At 45.9% G+C, this 20,800-nt stretch overlaps 1 protein-coding gene across 1 annotated transcript; it reads left to right on the forward strand.

The window, feature by feature from the left end:
• The first annotated feature begins 1,979 nt into the window (after window positions 1-1,979).
• On the forward strand, window positions 1,980-20,389 carry PTP4A2 (protein tyrosine phosphatase 4A2). Its single transcript, XM_080357713.1, has 6 exons — window positions 1,980-2,247; window positions 10,358-11,034; window positions 12,013-12,105; window positions 16,514-16,644; window positions 18,816-18,890; window positions 19,963-20,389. The coding sequence occupies exons 2-6, from the start codon at window positions 10,939-10,941 to the stop codon at window positions 20,069-20,071; spliced, it is 504 nt and encodes a 167-aa protein (XP_080213839.1). The 5' UTR covers window positions 1,980-2,247; window positions 10,358-10,938; the 3' UTR covers window positions 20,072-20,389.
• The last annotated feature ends 411 nt before the right edge of the window (window positions 20,390-20,800 follow it).

Below are 20,800 nucleotides of genomic sequence, written 5' to 3' on the forward strand. Positions count from 1 at the left end.
GTTATTTAGCATATCAGACACTTTTTGGGCACTGCAGCTCCATAAGTTAGTACCAAACATGGCCTTCTATTAATAATTTGTCATGAGATCACAGGAGGAAAATAGCTTTTATAATTTGTGGAATTACATGTATACTTCAGCCTATTAAAGAAGTGTGAGATTCTTACTTGATCTCTCAATATCTTGTCTGCAGTAGCCCCTCCTGTGCTGAGTCCAAGCTGATGTTCATGGACAGACATGGCCCCCGACAGCCCCAGGTAACACAGCCTGACCCTCGTCCTGTCCCTCATCCCTCCGAGGTGCCATTCCCAACCTGACCCAGGTGTCTGTCATTTGGTCAATAGTTGTGTGGATCCCTGATACATGTGCCTGCTCTGCTCCTCTGTTGCTTCCGTCCTCATTCACATACTGCCTCTTTTTCCTTTACCCCTGTTGTGTATCTTCAATGTCACTTGCATATTTTCCATTGAGATTCTCTTTCCCTCCCTGCTGTCCCTGTCTCATCCTTACCCACAGCTGCGTCACTTGTAAATGCCACAACCTCCTCTCCTGGAGCTCTGGAGCAGCTGTCATTTTGGTCCATGTTTTGGACCCATTCCTCAAAGAACTTCAGAAAAAACCCAGCCAACAAACCAAATGTATGTGGCTCCTTTAGGGCATGTTTCAGTTTTTAGAGGAAGGTTGCATGGTGGGGCTCTTGGACTGGAAATTTGGAAATCGGGGACCAGTTTCCAACACTCCCTGAGTGAACCTGAACATTCTGCTTAGCTGGTAACTTCACTAAATTGAGTCCTTCTACCTGCTTTCCTCACACTGTCTGATTTGCTTGCGGTGTGAAGGGGCTCAGACATTCCTTTGTTATTATTCAGCGCAGCCCTGAGCTCGGCCAGAGTCTCCGGCTACTTCAAAAATAGAGTCACTGGGTGTTAAAATGGACGCGGCTCCTTCCAGACGGCGCCAGGGGCTGAAAATAGGAGGTGGGTGTGTTTGGGGCCATCCCTGTGTCCTCCCACCATTTTTTCCCCTATGAACGAATCCTTCCCTCTGTCCTTTGCTCCTGTGTGTTCCTCTCAGCTGGCAGGAAAGGGCGCGCTCGTCCGTGGCTCCAAATGAAGTTGGTGGTTGTTACAGGGGATTAATAAACTGAACTCGGAGGTGCTAACCCTGCTGGTTTGGGGGGTTTTTGGGAGCCTCGGTGATTTTCACGCGGTGGATGCATCTTTCCTGCTCCCGGGAGGCTGGAGCAGCCCGGTGCCGTGTCCCAGGTCCGTCCCTCACAGCCGCTCCCCATCGCGGAGCAGATTTTGGGGCAGAAAACGTCGCAAATGTGACAAATGTGAGAGCGGTCCCAGTGCGGGCGAAGCGGAAGCCGCGGGAACAGGCGGACAGGCCGAACCACTGAGCGCCTGGAGGGGGGAATGGAGAGCGGGCTGTACCACTGCTGCTGTGCGCTAGGGGGGGGTGCTGGCGTGGAGACGCCCCCGCGCACGTGCGGCCGGAGGGCCAGTCCAAATGCGCCGGAAGGGCGGGGGGGTGGTGGGGGCGAGCGGGGCGTACCAAGGGGGACTGGGGACAGCAGGGAGGCGCGTTTCGCTTGGTACCGTGCACACCACCGGCGGGGCAGGGCGAGCCGCCCCCGAGCCCCACGGGGAAGGGCCATACCAATGCCCAAGGTGGGGGGGAAGCAGGCTGTACCTCTTTCGCCGTGGGGGGGAGGGGGCCTGTTCCAACAACCGCGCTATGTAGGAAGCTGTTCCCCGCCGCACAGGAAGCAGGACCCGGCTTGCCGCATGGCAGCGGCACGACGAGCCGCGGTAGTGGGGAGCATGGCCTCCTCAGCGCCACTTGTGCCTCGCCGGATTCCCGGGGCACCCCCGCGGCTCAGCGCGTGGACGCGCCCGGCGCGTTGAACCGGGGCGCGGGGGGGTGGGGGGGACGGACCGTACCAATGCCGGATGTGGGTGTGAGCAGGGCCGTGCCAATCAGCGGCGGGCGGGTCGTACCACGGGGCGCGGGCGGGGAGGGAGCGGCCTGTGCGCGAGGAGCCGTGTGGCGGCGCGCGGGCTCTCGGGTCTCTCCGCGCGGCCGGGCCGGACCGGGTCGAGCAGCCCCAGCCCCGTCACGGGCCCCGCCGGCACCGGGCCGGGCCCGCCGCGCCCCCTCCCGCCTCCTCCCGCTCCTTCCCGGCCCGCTGTGTGGGAGGCGCCGGGCCCGTTCGGAAGGACGCCGACGCACTCAATGCCCAGGGTGAGGGGCCGCGGGTGAGGAGGGGGAGCGGGAGCCCCGCCCCGGCGGCGAATGGGGACGGTGGCTCTGTGTCGGCCTCTGGGGTCCCCCCCGCTCCCTGGGGAGGTTTGGAGGGGATCCCCCTGGCTGGAGGGGCCTCCTTCGCCTGGAGAGTCTGTTTTAGGCCCCGCCGCTGATTTGAGGGGTGTTTTGTGTCCTGGGGGTCCCGCGTGGGCTGTGGGTATAGTTTGGGTGGTCTAGAAGGCTCTTTTCAGTCCGAGGGGCCGGTTCAGGGGGTCCTTCCTGGGCTGGGGGATTTCCTGGACTATGGGGTTCGTTTGGGGAATCCTTCAAGGCCTGGGGGCCCCTTCAGCCTGAGGAGCAGGCGTGGGGGGAACTTGCCAGCCTGGGGGTCCCCCCTGCACTTTGGGGCTCCTTTTGGGGGGTCCCCCCTGCACTTTGGGGCTGCTTTTGGGGGGTCCTTGCTGTGCTTTGAGGCTACTTTTTTTGGGGGGGGGATCCCTTCTGCCTGTGGGATTGGGCTGGTATGAGGGACCCCCACAATGGATTGTAAAGTTTAGGATTGTAAACTTAACCCTTGCCTGTGGGATCGGGCTGCTTTGTGGGGTTAATATTATGGTTAGTGGCCTTTTGACCTGCGAGGCTGGTTTGGAGGGTCCTCCCTCAGCTGTGGGGCTGGGAGGAGTGGACCCCAAAGGGTCAGTTTAGGGGACAGAGTCTGCTTTGGACCTGGGCTTAGTGGGGGTGTTGAAGAGGGGAGTTTGTTGCTTATACAGTTGCAACAATAGGAAAATAAGGGGTTGGTGTGTCTTGCTTGTGCCTGGTATGGGGGGCATTTGGAGGGGTTTGTTTGAGAGGAGGGGTTGTTAAATATTTGTGTGTGTATGTACGGATGGGGGAAGAGTTTGCAAAAGGATGGAAGGGTTGTTTTGGGGAAAGGGGCCCTGCCTTGTGTTAGGCCTGGAGACGATCTGTAGAGAATAATGAGTTTTTCTGGGATATGGGCTGGAAAGCAGAGAGAGGGAAGCCGGGAGTGGTGTTGGGGGGGATCATTCTCCGGCTGGAAGGGGCACGTGGAGCTGGGAAGGAAGGGTGTCCAGGATGTGGTGGTTTTCCTGGGGTTTAAGCGGGGGCAGGGTTGCGAATGCTGAGGGTTTGTGTAGATAAAGTGCCGTCCTGGGGGATTTGGAGCTGCTTGGGCTGGAAGGGGTTGCTGGTGAAGTCTGGCCAGGGCAGCGGTAAAGAAAGGGCTGGTGGTGCGGAGAGTGTTAGGAGTGACCTACAGGGAGTGGTGTACTTACTGGGAAAGGCTGTGGTTTGCTGCCTAGGGCGTGATTTGTTGGGTGAGGAACCCTCGTAATTTAGAGCTGGAGGTTTGGGATGTGGGGCACAGGCAAGGCTGCAGATTGGGAAGCGTTACAGTGTGGGGATCATCCTAGAAGTGGTCTCTGCTCAGCTGCGGTGATGGTTCCTCGTGGTTCCTTGGTGTAATTAGTCACAATCTGCTTTATCTCTCAGGGCGGCTGTGTGCTGGTTGGTTTGTGTGAGGAGGAGCAAGGCAGAAAATTGGCTTCTAAAGGCTACTGTATAAATGGAAACTTGCTTCAAAACTCCCAAAATGAACCCGTCAGGGTCTGACTCAGAACTGCAGTTAGTATTTAAAGAAGAAAAAAGATAAACCCACCACTAGCAGCAGCCAGAAAACTCTATCTCGTTATGACTCAACATGTGGAAGTACTTAATGAACTCAACTGTTGGAAAGAAAAGATCAGTCAAAGTTAAGGTAGGAGTAAGGATCCCTATGGATGCACAGCCAGGAGGGTTTGCCTTACTGCATAGGGATGGTGATGTTTTTATGTACATCTCCCATAAACAAAGGAGATTGACTTAAGGTTTAATCACCTGCAAATAGCCATCATTCTCTTCCACGCAGCAGTATTTCAATGTTCTTCCTCTATCAGAGCGGAGCTGAACTGTGATCGCAGCCGGTTTCCTCGCTCCTGCTGCTGGACTTTGCCCGGCGGTGGAATGTGTGCTGTTAACTGTTGGGAGGCTGCGAGGGAGAGCGGACGGGCGTCAATCTGTCCTTGCTTTCAGGAGGATGATGCACAGCTGAAGACGTGGCCCTTGTGATAGTGTAGTGCAAGCAGATAATTTTGGTAAATGGTGTAGGTTGTGTGTTTTGATTATGTCTTTATAAGAGGAAACATGTTTTTGGTGATGTACTGTTACTGAACTAGCTCTGTGCTGTCTGTTGTATTTGGATTAGTTTGACAGCTTATTTGCCTGTTAAAAGAGTTGCAGGTTTAAAGCAGCTCTGTCTAAACATTGAAAAATAGACCTAATGGCCTGAGATTCTGGCCTAGAAGTTGCTCTTTTTGGCACGTATGAATTGCAGTGCTAGATCAGGCTGGCACCTCTTTAGGCCAAGCTGATGCATATCATAAAATAATTTATAATGGCTGTTGACTTTGGTATCATCTTGTGTCTCATTTTGCTGATTGTGAAAGGGTAATGGGAGTCTTAAATCTGTTGATCCTTTTTGCTGTCGTAACACTCGAGATGCTGGGTTGCTCTCAATCCAGGTCGCTGTGACGTGTACCTCTTTGTTACCCCTTGTTTCTCTCTGTTTTGTACTAAGAAGTTAAATTCTTTTTGGTGCCTTACACTGAAAGTCTAGCTCTGCTCAAAATAATGGACTGTGGGTTTGAACAATAGAGACTTTGTGGATGTGCAGTGAGATTTATCGGTGAGCTTCAGTTTCAGTTGTCAGACTCAATTCAGGTGCCGCAGGAGCATGGAACAGGAGCCAACTCTCCACTAAGTCAGTTTTCCAGCAGACGGACATGGCAAATTCAAATAAGTGAGATGAGTAAGATGCAAGTAATTCAGCTCCGTAACTTCATAGAATAATATCCCTGTTGCTGTGTGATTTTTAAATTGCTTTTAAGTCCTGCTTGACTTGTTAATGAGTTTTGGGGTATTTTTTGATACTTCATCTTAAAGTGTGAGAATATTCAGTCTGAGTTGTCAGGGAAGCTGATGATCCAGCAGGACCGTGTTTTCCAAGACCAACAGCTGATACAGCTCAGACAACTCAGCCTTCTGGCTTGTAGGAATCCATTATTAGTGTCATATACTCGTGGCCTGTTCTCTAAAGTAATTTTGGATTTTACTTAAACATAATTTGGAGACTTGAACAGGGTAATAGCTGAAATTTTCTTAGCAAGGCCTTTTGCTTTTGACTTCACACACTTTTAGTAACTCTAAACTTTTTGGGCATGGTATGCAAATAACATTCAAATGTGTCCTCTGAAGGGATTTTAAAAACCAAGTGGTGGGTGGGGAAGGCGTTCAAAAAAATCCAAAGTGTCAGAGCGGTATTTTTAACTGTGAAGCAGGTTCTGTCTCAAGGAAAGGAAGGTCTGTAGCATAAAGCACGCGTGCCTGTCAATTTTTTCTGCAAGAGGCAATGCAATATCTAATCGCACCAGGATGCTGAGCTCTGTCCATCGGTGCCTGTGTTGGATGTGTAACGGTTTGACCTCACCCAAATTGAGGGGATGGCAGCTACATTTTTTTGCGTATTACTCAGTGTTGAGTTTTGCTGCAGGGTTGTTCTCTCGCTGAGTAGTCTCACACGGTACATTTGCCAACTCTTTGGGTTTCCTGATGTGTCACTTTTAAGTTGAGAGTTCTTAAATCTGGACTTTTTTTTCTAGCAAAGGCAGATCTCTGCCTCCTGCCCTCGGTTTTATGACCTAGGACAGAGCGACTGGGTTAGAGCGAAAGGAAAGGAATGAGTCACCCGCAGAACTTGTCAGCGCCGCGCTGGGGAGGGTGGAACAGCACAATTTCTGACCTCACCCCTCCCTAGGCACGTGCCATTCTGAGCAAGCTTCCTTCAGAGAGCGCTCAAGAAGTTTTTCCGAGAATCTTAGTTCCAGAGTTTTTCCTCTGTATACTAGGAGAGTGTATTTTAGAAAAAGATGGTTGCTTCGGTTCTTGCTAACGTGTGTTTTTGCTGCTTCGAGGCTCGTTTTGGAGGTCTTGGTGAATTCTTTCACTTGAAAAGCACCTCGTGCTCCTACGAAACAGGACGTTTTGGTAGTGAATGAGCAGAACGTGGGTCACTGAGCGGGGCAATGCAGGAAGGGAAGGTGAAATGTGACGTACACAGTGGCAGGAAGAGCCTGGCTGGTCTGCCATGTCCTACCAGGGTAGCAATTTCTATGCGATCGAGTTGTGTATCATCATTGTCCTGTGGTGCCGGTTTCACACGTGTAAATGCGAACAGAACGAGGTTCTATAAAAGAGGAAAAATTCAACAGCTTGTGACCTAACTTCGTTAACATCAAACGTGGGTTCCCACTTAACAGGAGCAAAATGAGTTGAGCTGTTTTCAGAATCCTGCTTTTCAAAACACTGCAGTGTTCTTTTCAGACTGACTGACAAATTAGCGGGCTCTGCTGTGCATCCTGTGCGCTGGGTTATTTTGAAAGCTGATCCCGGTGACCTTTCCAAAGGTGTCCCTGTTTTGCAATCTCTGGAAGCTGCAGCTGTTCCAAGCTGTTTCTCTGTCTCCGCGTAGCTAAGGCAGCGCTTTTCACCGTGTGTTTTGAAGGAGATGATGGCACTAGGAATTCCTTTGGACGTTATTACTTGTTTTTCATTAGATCTGTCTCCCTGGACTCACACGGGCTCAGTGCAGGAGAACAAGCGACTTGCTCTATTGAAATACTTAATTTAGGAGTCAATGTGATGATAGACGAGGCAGCCACTGGAGGTGAATTGAATATTGTAGGTGTGTTGGATTTTTATTTAAGGCAGTCTCCAGCGAAGTTTCTGTCAAGTCAGGAATTCATTTAACTGTTCTCTCTTAATTAGTTAATCACCCTGATGTATTTGTGCTGGTTAATAGGGGTGCCCCTTGCTTACATTTTAAGCACATTCTTGCATGTTCGTAGCGTTTTGAAAGACATTCTTCTCAAATTGGCCTCATTAGGCTTTGTCAAGCTCTTGGCTGTGTGAGCATGAGGGATGGGGAGCTCACAGTGCTGTTAGTTAAACTGAAATTAGTCCTGTCTGTAGGTGCAGAGACCATTGCAGCTCGCTAAACTTGATTGTATAGATAAGACACCTTGATTGATGATTATTCCCTGATAATTAAGTGAAACAGCATCAGGAACTGTCCCAAGCATATCTAGTTCTTTGCAGGTGTGTGAGTGGCTCTTTTGTGGATTTTTTGTGCTGCTTTCTCTGCTTTTTCTCCTCTTCAGGTTCCTGCTGGATCTGTTGCGCCGCATGTGTAGCGTTGACACGTTGGATGCTTCTGCTCTCTTTCTGAGACCAGCCACGTAAAACATGTAGTAACTTTTTGGTTCCTCTCCATGTGCTATCTCACTTTCTAAGTATAAAAAGTTAAAAGTTAATTGGCTGAAAAATGGTTTCTTGTTTTATGTTGTGCATAGGCCTGGTTACTATTTAGTGTCCGTTTGATAGCGCTCAGTTCTCTTGGGATTTTGAAGAGCAGATTTGCTCGCTAGCACAGGGAAAAAGAAATTCTAAAGTATTTACTTGGGGAGATCAGACATTGTAGACAATAGGGGGCTTTTCTGTTTTTAATTTTCTTAATTAGAAGCCTGTTTTTTAAACTTTAGCCTAACAGCGAGCAGTTGAAAGTAATGGGAGGAAGAGATGTGTGTGTCAGTAACCAAACTTAAAATTAGGGTTGTGTGCTACCTAAACTTATCCTTCTGGAAATCACTTTTCAGACTTAAATACAGTGCTTTACGTTTTTAATCACTCCTTAGCTATTAGCTAATTAAATGCTTCAGTAATATTCCTTTGGGGAAGGCAAGACAGTGTCGTTCCTGTTCTGCAGATGACTTTTGCTGCTGGAAGTGGCTTGGCCAAGGTCAGGACTGGAGCTGGTGACTCCTCCTGCCACACTTAATTTACAGGAGCTTGTCATCCCCATGTATACTTCCTAATTACTTGGTAAATAGTTTTTACAAAAGACTTTTAAAATAATTGGGTTGAAATTCCCTCTTTAATTTGGTTGAGGGAGGAGAAGTGTAACGATAATGACCTGATGTGATACAGCTCACAGTGCAAATAGCACTGGTTGAGGCTCTTCCAACCCAATTATTGATGCTGAAAAGAAAAATGTTTGAAGAATTTGTTTAAATATGCCACGATAGCTCTTCCCTTTGTGACAGTGTACTTTGTAATGCTGTAAGCCTCTGGTACTCCAGATCCAAGTTTTAATCTCCTATGCCAAGATCTGTTGACCGCTTTTGGTTTTTGAATGACCTTGTTAGGTCCTCCAAAGTTGGTATTGAAACTGCTCTGTGATGTGAGTCTGCAGGACCGGGTTGGATGTTCAAACTGGGGGGAAAACAGGCCAGTATTTGCCCGAAAAAGACTTTCTTGCATCAGGTTTTACAAGTGTTGAACACATGTGGATGCTGTAACTTTAGTCATTCTGTTCGTGGTACGTCGTCGCTGTAGCAGACTGTAACACATTTCAACAAATCCTTTGAGTTTCGGTAGTATGTATGAGAAAATGGTGACAAATATGCAAGAATTGACAAGCGTAGGGACTTGAATATGATATGTTTAGATGGGAGGCTTCCATCTGGAGTGAGACTTAATCCTGTAGTCATTACACTGATAAAATATTCCAGGATTCATTTTTGAAATTTGTATTTCAGTCACTCAGAGGAAGAACTGCCTTGAGGTCGGGGGAGGTTATTGAAAACATCTTTGTTCTTGCCTCTGGCAACCTAATTAATGTATTCTTTTGGCATTGAAAGCTGTTCTTTAAGGAAATAATTGCTGTTCTTTGGGTGATTCTTGACTTCATGTCAGTGAAAAAGATAATTTTGTAGTGCTTAATTTGCCTGTTTTAAAGTGAGGATCTCATTAAAGTGTTGAGCGCGCCAGCAGTTTGGGGTGTGAACTTCCATGCATGTGTGTTTTTTCCCTAATTGTGCTCACTCCAGTGTGCCACGGTGACCTTTCTGCTTGAGTTGCAGGTTTGTGACTTCTGGCTGCTAGTTTGGATTTTATTCAGCTGATTTAAAACTTTTTCCTTGAAAAAGAAGTGGCAGTAGTGATTCTTTTGCTTCGTGCTTTTTAAATGCAGAGAAAAGCCATGTTTTTTCTTTAGTATTTCAGCCTGGACAGCAGGGTGACCATGAGCCAGCACTGGGCCCTTGTGGCCAGGAAGCCAATGGGACCTGGGGGGTGGGTTAGAAGGGGGTGGTCAGTAGGTCAGAGAGGTTCTCCTGCCCCTCTGCTCTGCCCTGGGGAGACCACACCTGGAATCTTGTGTCCAGTTGTGGCCCCTCAGTTCCAGCAGGACAGGGAACTGCTGGAGAGAGTCCAGCGCAGCCACCAAGATGCTGCAGGGAGTGGAGCATCTCCCGTGTGAGGAAAGGCTGAGGGAGCTGGGGCTCTGGAGCTGGACAAGAGGACACTGAGGGGGGACTCATTCATGTTTACAGATATATAAAGGGAGAGTGTCAGGAGGATGGAGCCAGGCTCTTCTCGGTGACAACCAGTGATAGCGTATCTCCCTGCTGCTGTTGGGAGTTCAGTGACAAAATGTTAGTGGAATTGAGCAAAAGCTCAAATAGATCACAGTTATACTCTTACTTCTGCTTGTACTGCTTATTTTGTTCAGAACATAAAGCCATACCAACAATATTTTGTACATATTTGGGCTTAAGCCAAACAGGTATGACTGTACCAACAGCCGCTTTGGAGCGTGCACTTAGCGTTGGGCTATTTTATCACCTTCTAGGGCACCTGTTTGGGAGGGAGGGGCTGTGGAGAGCACAGAATGCTTTTCCTTGTTCTCCGTTCCGGTGCGTGCCAGCCAGGAACAGCACATACAACAAGTCCCGTGTCCCTGGGCTAGAGCGTTCTCGGTGCCGAAAGAACATTCAGGATTGCTCCTATTGGAAATCCAGTAAAGGCTGATTCTTGTTTGCTTTTTTAACCATAGTCTTACCTATGAGTTTCTCTAGGAGGGTCAATATTTGGTGTCTTTGGAAGCAGAAGCAACAATCCCTCTTAAATGCTATTTTTTTCTTCTCTTTAGGTGTTCTGTTGGAATCTACGTCACACATTTATGGCGATTCTGAGCGTGAGGGCAGACTTCTGCCAGGCCCAGCACAGCACCCTGGCTGACAAGTGAGCTGAGCGCAGGGGGTTCTACGTGCCATAATTACTTTGCCTTGAAGACTCCAGACACAGCGAACACACTCAAATATATGGGATATCTTCTGCACATTGGAAGCATATTCCTTTTACTGACTCTAGCAAAACTAAGCATCAAGAAAACAAAGTGGAGAGAAAATCCGCCCTTACTTTTTTGCCTCACCAGTGCCTAAATGTAGAACAGGCTGCCTAGTCTTGCATGTAGTCAGAGTTTTTGGAGTCTGAAGGATACCACCTTACAAGTAATTGAGGCCGAAGTTGAGTTTAAGTGGATTCTGAAGCAAACCTGCTTTTCTAGAAGTGAATTCTTTAAGGAACAAACACATCAAAGCAAGCTCTGATCAATCCCAGGCGTTTTAGTGGTCTTTTTAATGTTTTCTGCTGTGAAACGTTTCCAAGGCTATCGATTTTCTTTTTAATTTTGTTTTTTTTTTTGGCCCCTTACACATTTTGTTTGCCATTATGAACCGTCCGGCCCCCGTGGAAATTACTTATGAGAGTATGCGATTCCTGATCACTCACAACCCAACTGACGCAACCCTCAGCAAGTTCGTAGAGGTAAGTCAGACGGATAAAGCACCATCCTTCTTTCCTGATACACTCATAGTTTCTGTATTGAGTTTTCTGAAACAGTGACAGATGGTATCCTCAGAGAAGCAGTAGTACAGTGTATTGCTGCATTCTAGTTTGCTCTGGACTTGCTGTATCTTTGTGCCCTTATATCTTAGATCTAGAGGACTTTTATCTTGCATATGCAGATCTTTTTCATTCCAAAGAGATCTGTTATCTGATACTGATGGCTGACTGTGGCTATGAACACACGTCCATCATCTACCCGTGTGCTCTTCCCCATGAGTCTGCTCAGATATTAGTGGTTAATTTTGTATGAAAGCCACATTCTTTTGGTCTTTTTATTCCCACCCCATTGTTGTGAATTGTCTTCCTTTTTCAGGAGTCTTGACTGTGGAGTAGATATTATTGCTAATTGTTAGAAGTTAATAGTTATTCAGTCCAAACATGAGAGGAAATTCTGCTTGCGGTATGAGCCGTCAGAATGAGCTGGAACAGCTTTTGTTTGATCTTCTGTCTATTTATCTAGCACAATGTGCTACTTATAGTGCATTACAAGGAAGCTGGAGTATGGTGGGTTGTGTGTGTTCTGTTCCTCCCTGCCTCAAAATGTCAACACTGGCTGAAGCAAACAGCTCCAGGCTTCTATTTAAAGAGAAGAAAATGCATGGAGAATATAAGCAGCTATTTTATTTTTACTTTTATATATGCATTTTTTTTTCCGCCTTGGCATTTCCCTGGAGAAGAAGAATTCAGAGGCATTTTACATTTATTCCTGTCACTTGTAACCCTTGTCCTAATGCTGACCATAAACCCTCCTTGCTCCTTTGTTGTGTTGTCACCTTGGAGCTGTGCAATAGTCACGGTACCACCATCTGTGTAAAATGTTGAGTTTTGTAGCTGATGAGAAAGTTCTTTAATTCTTCACTCTGTCAGTGTGCTCACATGTTTTCCATCTTCTTAAAGGAGCTGAAGAAGTATGGAGTGACAACCTTGGTGCGAGTTTGCGATGCCACTTATAATCAAGCTCCCATTGAAAAAGAAGGAATCCAGGTTCTAGTGAGTTGCCTTTAAAACTGTCTAAAAATGAGAAATCGCTTGTCTAGAAGTGTGGGGGTGGCCTTGGAGCTTTGGGCAAGAGCTCACGACTGGTTCAGATTGGCCAAAAGCGATATGATCCCCTGTGTCAGATAAAGCTGGTGTTGAGAAACTCGCTGTACTTCTGTGAAAGGTACTTGCTGATTTATTACTATTGCCTGAGCCCTTAGAGGCGTCTGTTCTGGAATTTCTGGATTTGTTGAGGTATTTTGGTTGCCTTTAGTGACTGGGTCGATACTAAACCAATGTTCAGCCTTGAGGTTCATCCAACTCTGTTCAGTCCTTTTCTGTAGGAACAGCACTTCTTGACTGCACTGTCGACCTTCTCAAGATGCAGATAAAACTCTTTTCTCTCAGTCTTTCAAAAAATGCCACCTCTTGAGCCTATAGCTGGTGTGTTGATACAGGCTCCCACGGACTGGCTGGAGCAGGATGGTGATTGGAAACCTCATCAATGGTCACCCAAAAACGCAGCCCGGCTGCTGGTGGCTTCCCCAGTCAGCAGGTGGAATTCCTGAACTGCCACTTGGAGTTAACATTAAGCAAGAACTGTCTGACCATATCGTCTAGCATTGCTTAGTGTTTTAGGGGAGGTTTTTTTAATAGGTGTGTGCTCATACAAAGCTTGCAGGCGGTATTTTTCCAGGCAATACTTCTGAATTATGATAGCGTGTCAGATATCATCAGTTTATTTTATTGGAGTGAGTAATACTCTGTTGTAAGGCCAGAAACTGCATCTTACCTTCTTGTTGCAGGTAGTCAGTCTTCTATTGCCTCTTGATTTTTATGGCTCAGTCAGAGGAAAACTTCTGCAGTTTTCCATTAGGAGAAGAACTTGTATCCTGGCATAGCTGTGAAAACTCCGAGTACAGGTCAGTCAGGTTCCTTGGCTCCAGGCCCTGGTAAGCATTTACTGCAGCTCCAGGCAGCCACGTGGGCCTCCGTGTTGTTGGAAAAATCAGTCATTACGGGGCTCTTGGTGCTCTCAGGGCATTTTCACCCACTCTAGAGCTGTTGTGGACTTGAGCATCGCAGTATTTTCAGGCATGCTGCTGTGAAACCTCTAGCCGTGATACTTCTGAGGGTGCCAGAGACTGGAAGGATTAAACTTCTGGTGTGGAAGCCCTCAGAGCCCTGATTTAAGCTGGGGCTTAGAGTATTTCTGTGTTCCTGTGCCAGAGCTGAGATCTGAGTTCTTCCTAGAAGACTCAGGGCAGTTTTGCAGGTGCCCGGCTCTGCTGGGGTGGCTGTGAGGCCGAGTGACCGCAGCTCCTGCAGCTGTGGGCAAAACTCCCCTTCTCTGGTCCAGTCTCCAGGGCAGCTGCAGGAGCCGAGGAGTCCTTCTGAAACAGCTTGGGGGTTTTGGTTCTCAAGAAACTGTAAAAGCTTGCTGTTGGCTAGGTTTGAACTGAAAGCAGTTTTTTGAGGAAGCTTTTCGAGAACCTGGAAATGGTGTTTCTGTCAGCTCTGCTGAGCACTGTTCTGTTCTGTTGGAGAGCCTTTTGTTTTGGGTGATACACACACAGGTCTTGTGTCTGTGCATGTTTGCCTCCGCTAACCAGCCTCTTTGTGTTTGGTACATACCAGTTCTTAGTATTCTGCTGCTGCAGGAGGCAAAACAGGAGAGAAATCCAGCAGGCATCTGTGAAGGGTAACAGAAAGCAGGAGGTGACAGGGAAGGTTTGCTGCTAATACCATCCCTGATCCTGATGATCCCAGTCATGATGTTGTCTTAGTTATTCACTATATTGCAATAGTGTTTTGATATTTGAGATAAGTTTTAACTGGTCACCAATGCGACCAGCTCCTGTGAAGTTTCTTTCCTGCGAATGGACGCTTTGTCAGAACAGAGTCCCGGTGCTGCTCAGAAACGTATTGAATTGCCATCTGGCTGAGGAAAATAACACGTCACTATTTAAAGCTAATATTTGCTTGCAAAAATAACATTAAGATTAAAAACACAGCCTGAGAGAGATTAGTGTCTATTTTAAAACGGTTGAGGTCAAAAGCTTAGTGAAACCCTTGAAAACGAGAGCATTTTCGCAAAGCCTGTTCTCATGCCATAATAGAGAATCATGTGCTGGCAAGACGGGTAGAATGTGGCAGCTCAAGAGCTGCTTTGGCAGATGGCACAGTGAGAAAGGGGAGGTTTAGACGTTCCATGTTTGAAGTAGTACTATTGCATGCGCGTGTTTATCAACAGAGATTAAATCCAGGAGGCAGGAGGCGGGGATGGATTTAGTTTCTGTGGGCTTCTGCAGTTCTTACGGTTGTGTTCATGTGTCTTGTAACATAAAAATGCCACATCGGAAAAACTGGTAGTTTTTTGTTTTTCTGGAAGTATTTTTGCACTGGCTGTCGGTTGAGGAGGATGTGATGGTTTTGTTCATCTTCAGGGTGTAAAACATGTTTCATTGTTCTTCTGTCGTTCCTTCATTACCATTTGTCCCTGGATCAGACTTTACACTTGGTGCTCTCTGGAGCGGCCACCACCCGAATGCAAAACTTCGCTGCAATTGCTCCTCTGGTCCCAGAATTATTCTTGTTCCTCCCTCTGGGCAGCGTCCCGTGCAGCAGCGTTTTATCAGCGCTAATTTAATGGCAGCGCTGTGCCATTCCTGGGAAGGTGATGATCTGTGGGGAAATGACAATTGTCCTTAATTCAGGCCAGCACAGGAGTTGTGTGGACACAGCAGTTACCATGTAAGCTAAAGCAGTGCATGACCTGCATTGGGTCCAAAGGCAAGGATTTAATTTAATCCAAAACTAGGCCACAGAACTGACATGTAAATCCTGTTCTTTGCGAGGCAATTTCAAATGAAAGCATCTTGCAGTGGGTAATGCCTCTTCTCTTGGCAGCCCATAATCTCTTCCCGGGACAGTGGATGACACTGGGCCTAAAATAATAGAGCTCCCAGTGTGTGATTGAGTGGAAAATCTCGTAAAAGCCTTTTATTAGAAAGAACAAGTTTTACTTTAGCATCCTGTTCCTGTGGTCTTTTATTTTGCTGCGTTGCCCCAGATATTTTTCATTTCACATTTGCTGTGAAAAAAGAGCTCTCTGCATTCTCTAGACTTTGTGTATCGTTCTTAATTAAACACACATAAAGTTATTTCAGTAACCTAAAGCTTTTTGGGTTTGAAGGTCTGAGATGCAGCTTTCCATGTTGCAGCCATTTGAAGCACTGATGTGTGAGGTCTGTGTGAAGCTGCACTTGCACTCAGGAAGTATTGGGGTAGCAATAAGCGCATTTCAACGTTTAAAATGTCATTCTTCTACCTTTGGTTCTACACAGAGTTTGCATGTGCTGCTTTCAGGCTTCAGACTATATTACTTCACATTAATCTGTTCTCAGGGTACTCCATGAAAGACTCGTTTCTAGACAGAGGGTTCCTTTCAAAGCAGTTGTGCTGTTTGGAGAGGTTGAATAATATGAAACTCTGGCTATGCGGCTCTTATAAAATGCATTGCAGTCGTCTAATGGAAAGTGCTAAATAACCAGCGTGTGGGTTTTTTCCCTCGCATCCAGGAGCGCTCTTTCCGCAGCACTCCCTGTGTCTGAGGAGGTCGAACAGCATGTGATGTTATGCTTGGTGTTGCATTATAGGACATGTAGTACCCTGCTTAGCTCGGGTTCCAGGAGAGAGCTGTGACCTCGAGAAAATGGCACCTTCTCGCATGGAATTCTGATTGACGGCCGGCTTGCTGATATTCAATGTGGCCTGCGGGGTTTAAATGTTGGCTACCCCTTGAATAGGCAGAAATGTGATTGTAAATGCTGCTTCGTTGTTGACTTTGTCTAAGCACTCTGCTTTTTTGCTTGTGAATGGGGTTTTCTTTAATATATATTTGAAAACAGCCAGGTAATTTTAACTGTCCTGCTCATGGGCAGCTGGATAAGCAGGAGCTGTGAAATACTTTGTCCTCTGCTGATCCCCTGAATTGTTGGGAAGCAGCTTCTCCTCTGTTCAGAGTCTGCAGTACAAATAGTATTTTAAAGAGGTTGACGCAACCGCAGGCAAAAGTCTACAGAGTTCTCATCTTTCACGTGTTTATTTGAAATGTCTATTGATTTTTACGTGTTTTTCATAAAATGGGATTTCAAGGGCAGCTATTTTTCTAAAAAATTCTATACTACAAAGGAGTTAGTGCTGAGTTTTATTGAGATTTTATTGAAAAGTACAATTAAATGGTTGTTAAACATTTAGTGTTGCATTATGATATTGATTTGCAAACTTCTGTGCGACCAGAAAAATAACTAGAGCAATGTTAGTGTAATAGGCGCTTGTTGCTGAATGCAATGTCGTCCTGCCCCGGTTCTCGTCACGGATTGAAATCCATGTTGCTAATGTCTGTTTTCCTTCCAAGGACTGGCCGTTCGATGATGGAGCACCACCCCCCAATCAGATAGTTGATGACTGGCTAAACCTGGTAAAAACCAAATTTCGTGATGAGCCTGGATGCTGTGTCGCTGTTCACTGTGTTGCAGGGTTGGGAAGGTCAGTATTCTTCTGTCTTTTTCTTGTAGTTTAATTTATTTGCTTGGGCGGCAGGTCATGGAAGGGGTTAAGAAAATACCGATTTCTCTGTTTTCTCCCAAACAACATTTTAAAGCAGCATCAAGTTTGTGTCATTAAAGGAAGAGAGACTTATTGCAGCTTAAAAAGCTTCAGTCATTTCATAACTCTAATCAAGGATAAGAGCAAAAACCTGGGGAGATTATTCGGAACACCTCTGTCAATCGTGAACAGCAGTTAGGGCTGCTGTTAATTTTCAAGTATAGACCTTTGTGCTAAAACATTAAAATGTGTGCTTGAAAAATGCAACCTGCCTGATCAGGCTGATTCCTTAGGCTGTACAGGTTTGTTTGGTTTTGTTTGGTTTGGTTTTAAATTTCCTCCTGTTTTCAACTGGTGATGGAAACAAAAGCATTTAGAAAAACTGGTTCAATTAGTTTCTTAACTCTAAAGTGGCTTCACTTCAGTGGTACGGAGGTTTCGGCTTGTGTTTCTTGCTCACCGGTGTTTCTGTCCTCACCACTAAAAGTGTAACTTCCTTCTTTGGGAAGAACTTCCTTTCGAGCTGAAATAAAAAAAGGACCGATTTGGGCGAGTTTAATGCTACATTCATATTCCCTAATGTAATCTCTGAATGTTATGTTTATTTTATGGGCTAAGAGGAAATGGAACTTAAGTGTTAGTATTGCAATAACCCTGGGACTGTTAATATTTAAGGATATGAATAAGTGGGCAAGAAAGGTGGATTAAAGAAGTGAGCACGGAGCTTGAGTGCAGCAAGTTCTTAAATTTCCACCTCTAGAGGAGACGGGGAATAAAAAGGTAGAGGGAGAAATAGCCAATATTTACATACACAAGAGCCATAAACTCAAGGCAGTTAACATTTGTTTCTCCATTTCTGCTCTATTTTTATCTGAGGAACATCCTTAGGAAGGTGTAACCCAATTTTCAACTCTACTGTTTGTTTCATAGTATCAGGCCTAAGGGTGCCAGGAGCATCTGTATGTCACATAAACTCATGTCTCTGTTACTCACAGAACGACCTTAATCTACAAAACTGTCTCCCTGTAGTGGGGAACTGAACTCCAACTATAGTAAGAGAGATGGGATTTTTTTTAAGTGACTTTTGAAGTTTCAAATTGTTGCCGGGTAACTCTAGACCGGTCAGCCTCACCTCCATCCCTGGTAAACTGATGGAACGACTTCTCCTTGGTGCCATCTCAAGGCATATCAGGGATAAGAGGGTCATTGGGGCAGTCAGCATGGCTTCACCAAGGGGAAGTCGTGCTTGACCAACCTCATTGACTTGTATGAGCACATAACAAGGTGGATGGATGATGGCAGAGTGGTGGACGTGATCTACCTTGACTTGAGTGAGGCATTTGACACAGTCTCCCACAGCATCCTCACAGCTAAACTGAGGGAGTGCGGAGAAGGGGCAATGGGTGCAAACTGGAACACAGGAGGTTCCACTTAAATATGAGAAGAAACTTCTTCCCAGTGAGGGTGCCCAGGGAGGTTGTGGAGTCTCCTCTGGAGAGACTGAAACCCACCTGGACACCTTCCTGTGTGTAACCTCATCTGGGTGTTCCTGCTCCATGGGGGGATTGCACTGGATGAGCTTTCCAGGTCCCTTCAACCCCTGACATTCTGGGATTCTGTGAAAGTGAACAATTGTGTTTGTGCAAGTGCAGCATGGCAGTGCCGGTTGTTTCTCCTGAAAGCTGGTTTTGTGTAGCCACGAGTATAGCTTGTCTGTATCAGTCATCTGTTCAGTGCTTCATAAATCTCTCATGTAGCTACATCTACAGTGTGATAAGATGCAAAATGAGTGCAAGAGGTATTACCTGTTTTAGCAAAGGAGAAAATTAGGTTGTAGTGAAATGAGAAAGTGTAAAAATGTAGAATTATTGTTTCATGCCTCAAACACTAAGGAGCTGTTGATATTTATTTTTGTGTGTGTGTTGAAAGCAGAGCTGTCTACTAAAAGAAATTTTACATTAGCTACTCAGCAGACAAATGTCTTTCTGTAGATAATGCTTAAAGAGAAGATACTTCAGCTATTTGCTTAGAGATTAATTTGCTGTGTTTTGAGAGATTTGATATATTGTTTCTCCAGATCTTCCTTAAATACTGTTGTTATTTTCCTGTAGGGCTCCTGTCCTGGTTGCACTTGCTCTCATTGAATGTGGAATGAAGTACGAAGACGCAGTTCAGTTTATAAGGCAGTAAGTTAAACTTCCCCCTTCTCCAGAATCTCTCCGTTTATGTTGTGTTTGAACAGCACGCGTCTTCAGAAAAGTTGATTAGATTTCTGATTGCTTTTCTGGTGGATATATCCTGACAATAACAGGCATGACTTTGACATTAATGCTGAGGTTTGTGCCCTTTCCTCTCTTTAGAGATGAGGATTAGGAGTTGATCTTTTTTATTAATATTAGCTTATCTATTAAGCCGTTGACTCAAAGATTTTGGGGAGAAAACAAAGTCTAGGCTGGGGCTGTAAAAATTGTGTGTTGACATGGACTAATTGCTCCTAATTTAAAAAACCAGACAAATTGGAGTGAGGTTGGGCCCCCATGTAGAGTTTCTACAGCAAGTAGGTGAGCACACAGGTGGTGGGGGTGAGTGTGGAATCCATCCGGGTGATGTTAGAAACCTCCTGTCTGGAAAATAACAAAACTGGTAAAGGATGAGCCTGCAGAGCTCTGTTGGTTTAGTGATAACATCAGATCTCGAAATGAAGCCCAGCAGGTAAGATTATGTTGAATGAGCTCTGCCAAGAAAGCAATTCATCCGCTGATGGGTTCCCAGGGTCTTCAGTTATCTTTGTAAACTCGGTTGCTGTCAACAGATCCTGCCGAATTTCTCCTTTCTTAAATTCCTTTTTTCTCCTCCTGGGTACAGTAACTTTTATACTCAGAAGCTCTTTTCTGAGAACCTCGTATGTATTTGTCTGAATGTCACGGTCTTTATTTCTTAGCTAGTAAGTAGCACGTGTATCTGCAAGGAAAGGGTGACCTTGATGTTGTTCAGTGACTCATGCTGATGATGGAAATAAACTCTCCCAATCCAAGAAAATATGCTGAAATTTGCTCAGTGCATTTTGGTTTTTAATAGTGGCGTGTAGGTGATGGTCTGGTTTATCCTCAGTGTGTGGATGGATACAGAGCCAAACCGAAATGCTGGTTTATGGACAGAGAAAAGCTTTGAAACAAGGACTAATCAGCCTTAGAATGTACATAGTGCTGGAAGCAATACTTTTTCCATTGATATTAGCCTTCGTTTTCTTTATTTTAGGAAAAGGAGGGGAGCTTTCAATTCCAAACAGCTGCTTTACCTTGAGAAATACCGACCTAAGATGCGATTACGCTTCAAAGATGCCAACGGTCACTGCTGTGTTCAATAAAAAACAAGGTCTCAAACGAAGGCAGAAGTTAGCATGGCTGTTTGCTGGACTCTTGGCACCTGGAAATGTGAATCTGGAATCAAACTACGTCATCAAATGAGTGGTGGAGTCATTGCTCCTCAACCTCTGTCCTAATGGTGGTGATTGAAAAAACACACACAAAAAAATAAACAAAAAATAAAGAGCAACATTTCAGTGAAGGATTGTTTTCTCCTTGAGCTGCAGTTTGAACATCTGCAAGGAGAAAATAAGTTTCTGAACCTTCTGTATTTTTAACTTTTTAAGAAAAGAAATAAATTTTATGTCTAAGGAAAACCAGCAGAGCATTGGCTTGTGCAGAAACCATCTTCTTGATTTGAGGACAGTACCCCCCAGTCAGGGCCTGATCCATTCGTTCCCGTGGGATTCCTTTAAATGGAGTTGCCTTTATTGTAACCCTGGGGGGCCATAGCAGCTGGTGCTGGTGGGGGCAAGCAGCCTGACATTATCTGGTGTCTGTGCTGGATGTTTTCAGTGTTCAGGCTCTGCAGGTGGGGGAAAAAAGCTTCTGGTGGGTTTTAATGGAAGACTTGCTGCCTAATATCTGCGGTCAATGTTCCTGGTTGGTGGGAGATGGTGTTTTTAACCATGTGGGAGTGTGTGTGTGTGTGTGTCTGCACATGTGTGTGATTTTTATGTGTGTCAGGCTTATTTTCCCAAAGAATTTGGCTGAAATGTTCACTGTCTTTC

The sequence above is a fragment of the Nesoenas mayeri genome (assembly GCF_963082525.1).
Source record: "Nesoenas mayeri genome assembly, chromosome: 21".
NCBI classification, from domain to species: Eukaryota; Metazoa; Chordata; class Aves; order Columbiformes; family Columbidae; genus Nesoenas; species Nesoenas mayeri.

Excerpts from the sequence above, each read along its gene's own strand:
- PTP4A2 (XM_080357713.1), top strand. The coding sequence starts at position 10,939 with ATGAACCGTCCGGCCCCCGTGGAAATTACTTATGAGAGTATGCGATTC. Across the intron at positions 11,035-12,012 it reads CCCTCAGCAAGTTCGTAGAG|GAGCTGAAGAAGTATGGAGT; the intron begins GTAAGTCAGACG and ends ATCTTCTTAAAG. Across the intron at positions 16,645-18,815 it reads TGTGTTGCAGGGTTGGGAAG|GGCTCCTGTCCTGGTTGCAC; the intron begins GTCAGTATTCTT and ends ATTTTCCTGTAG.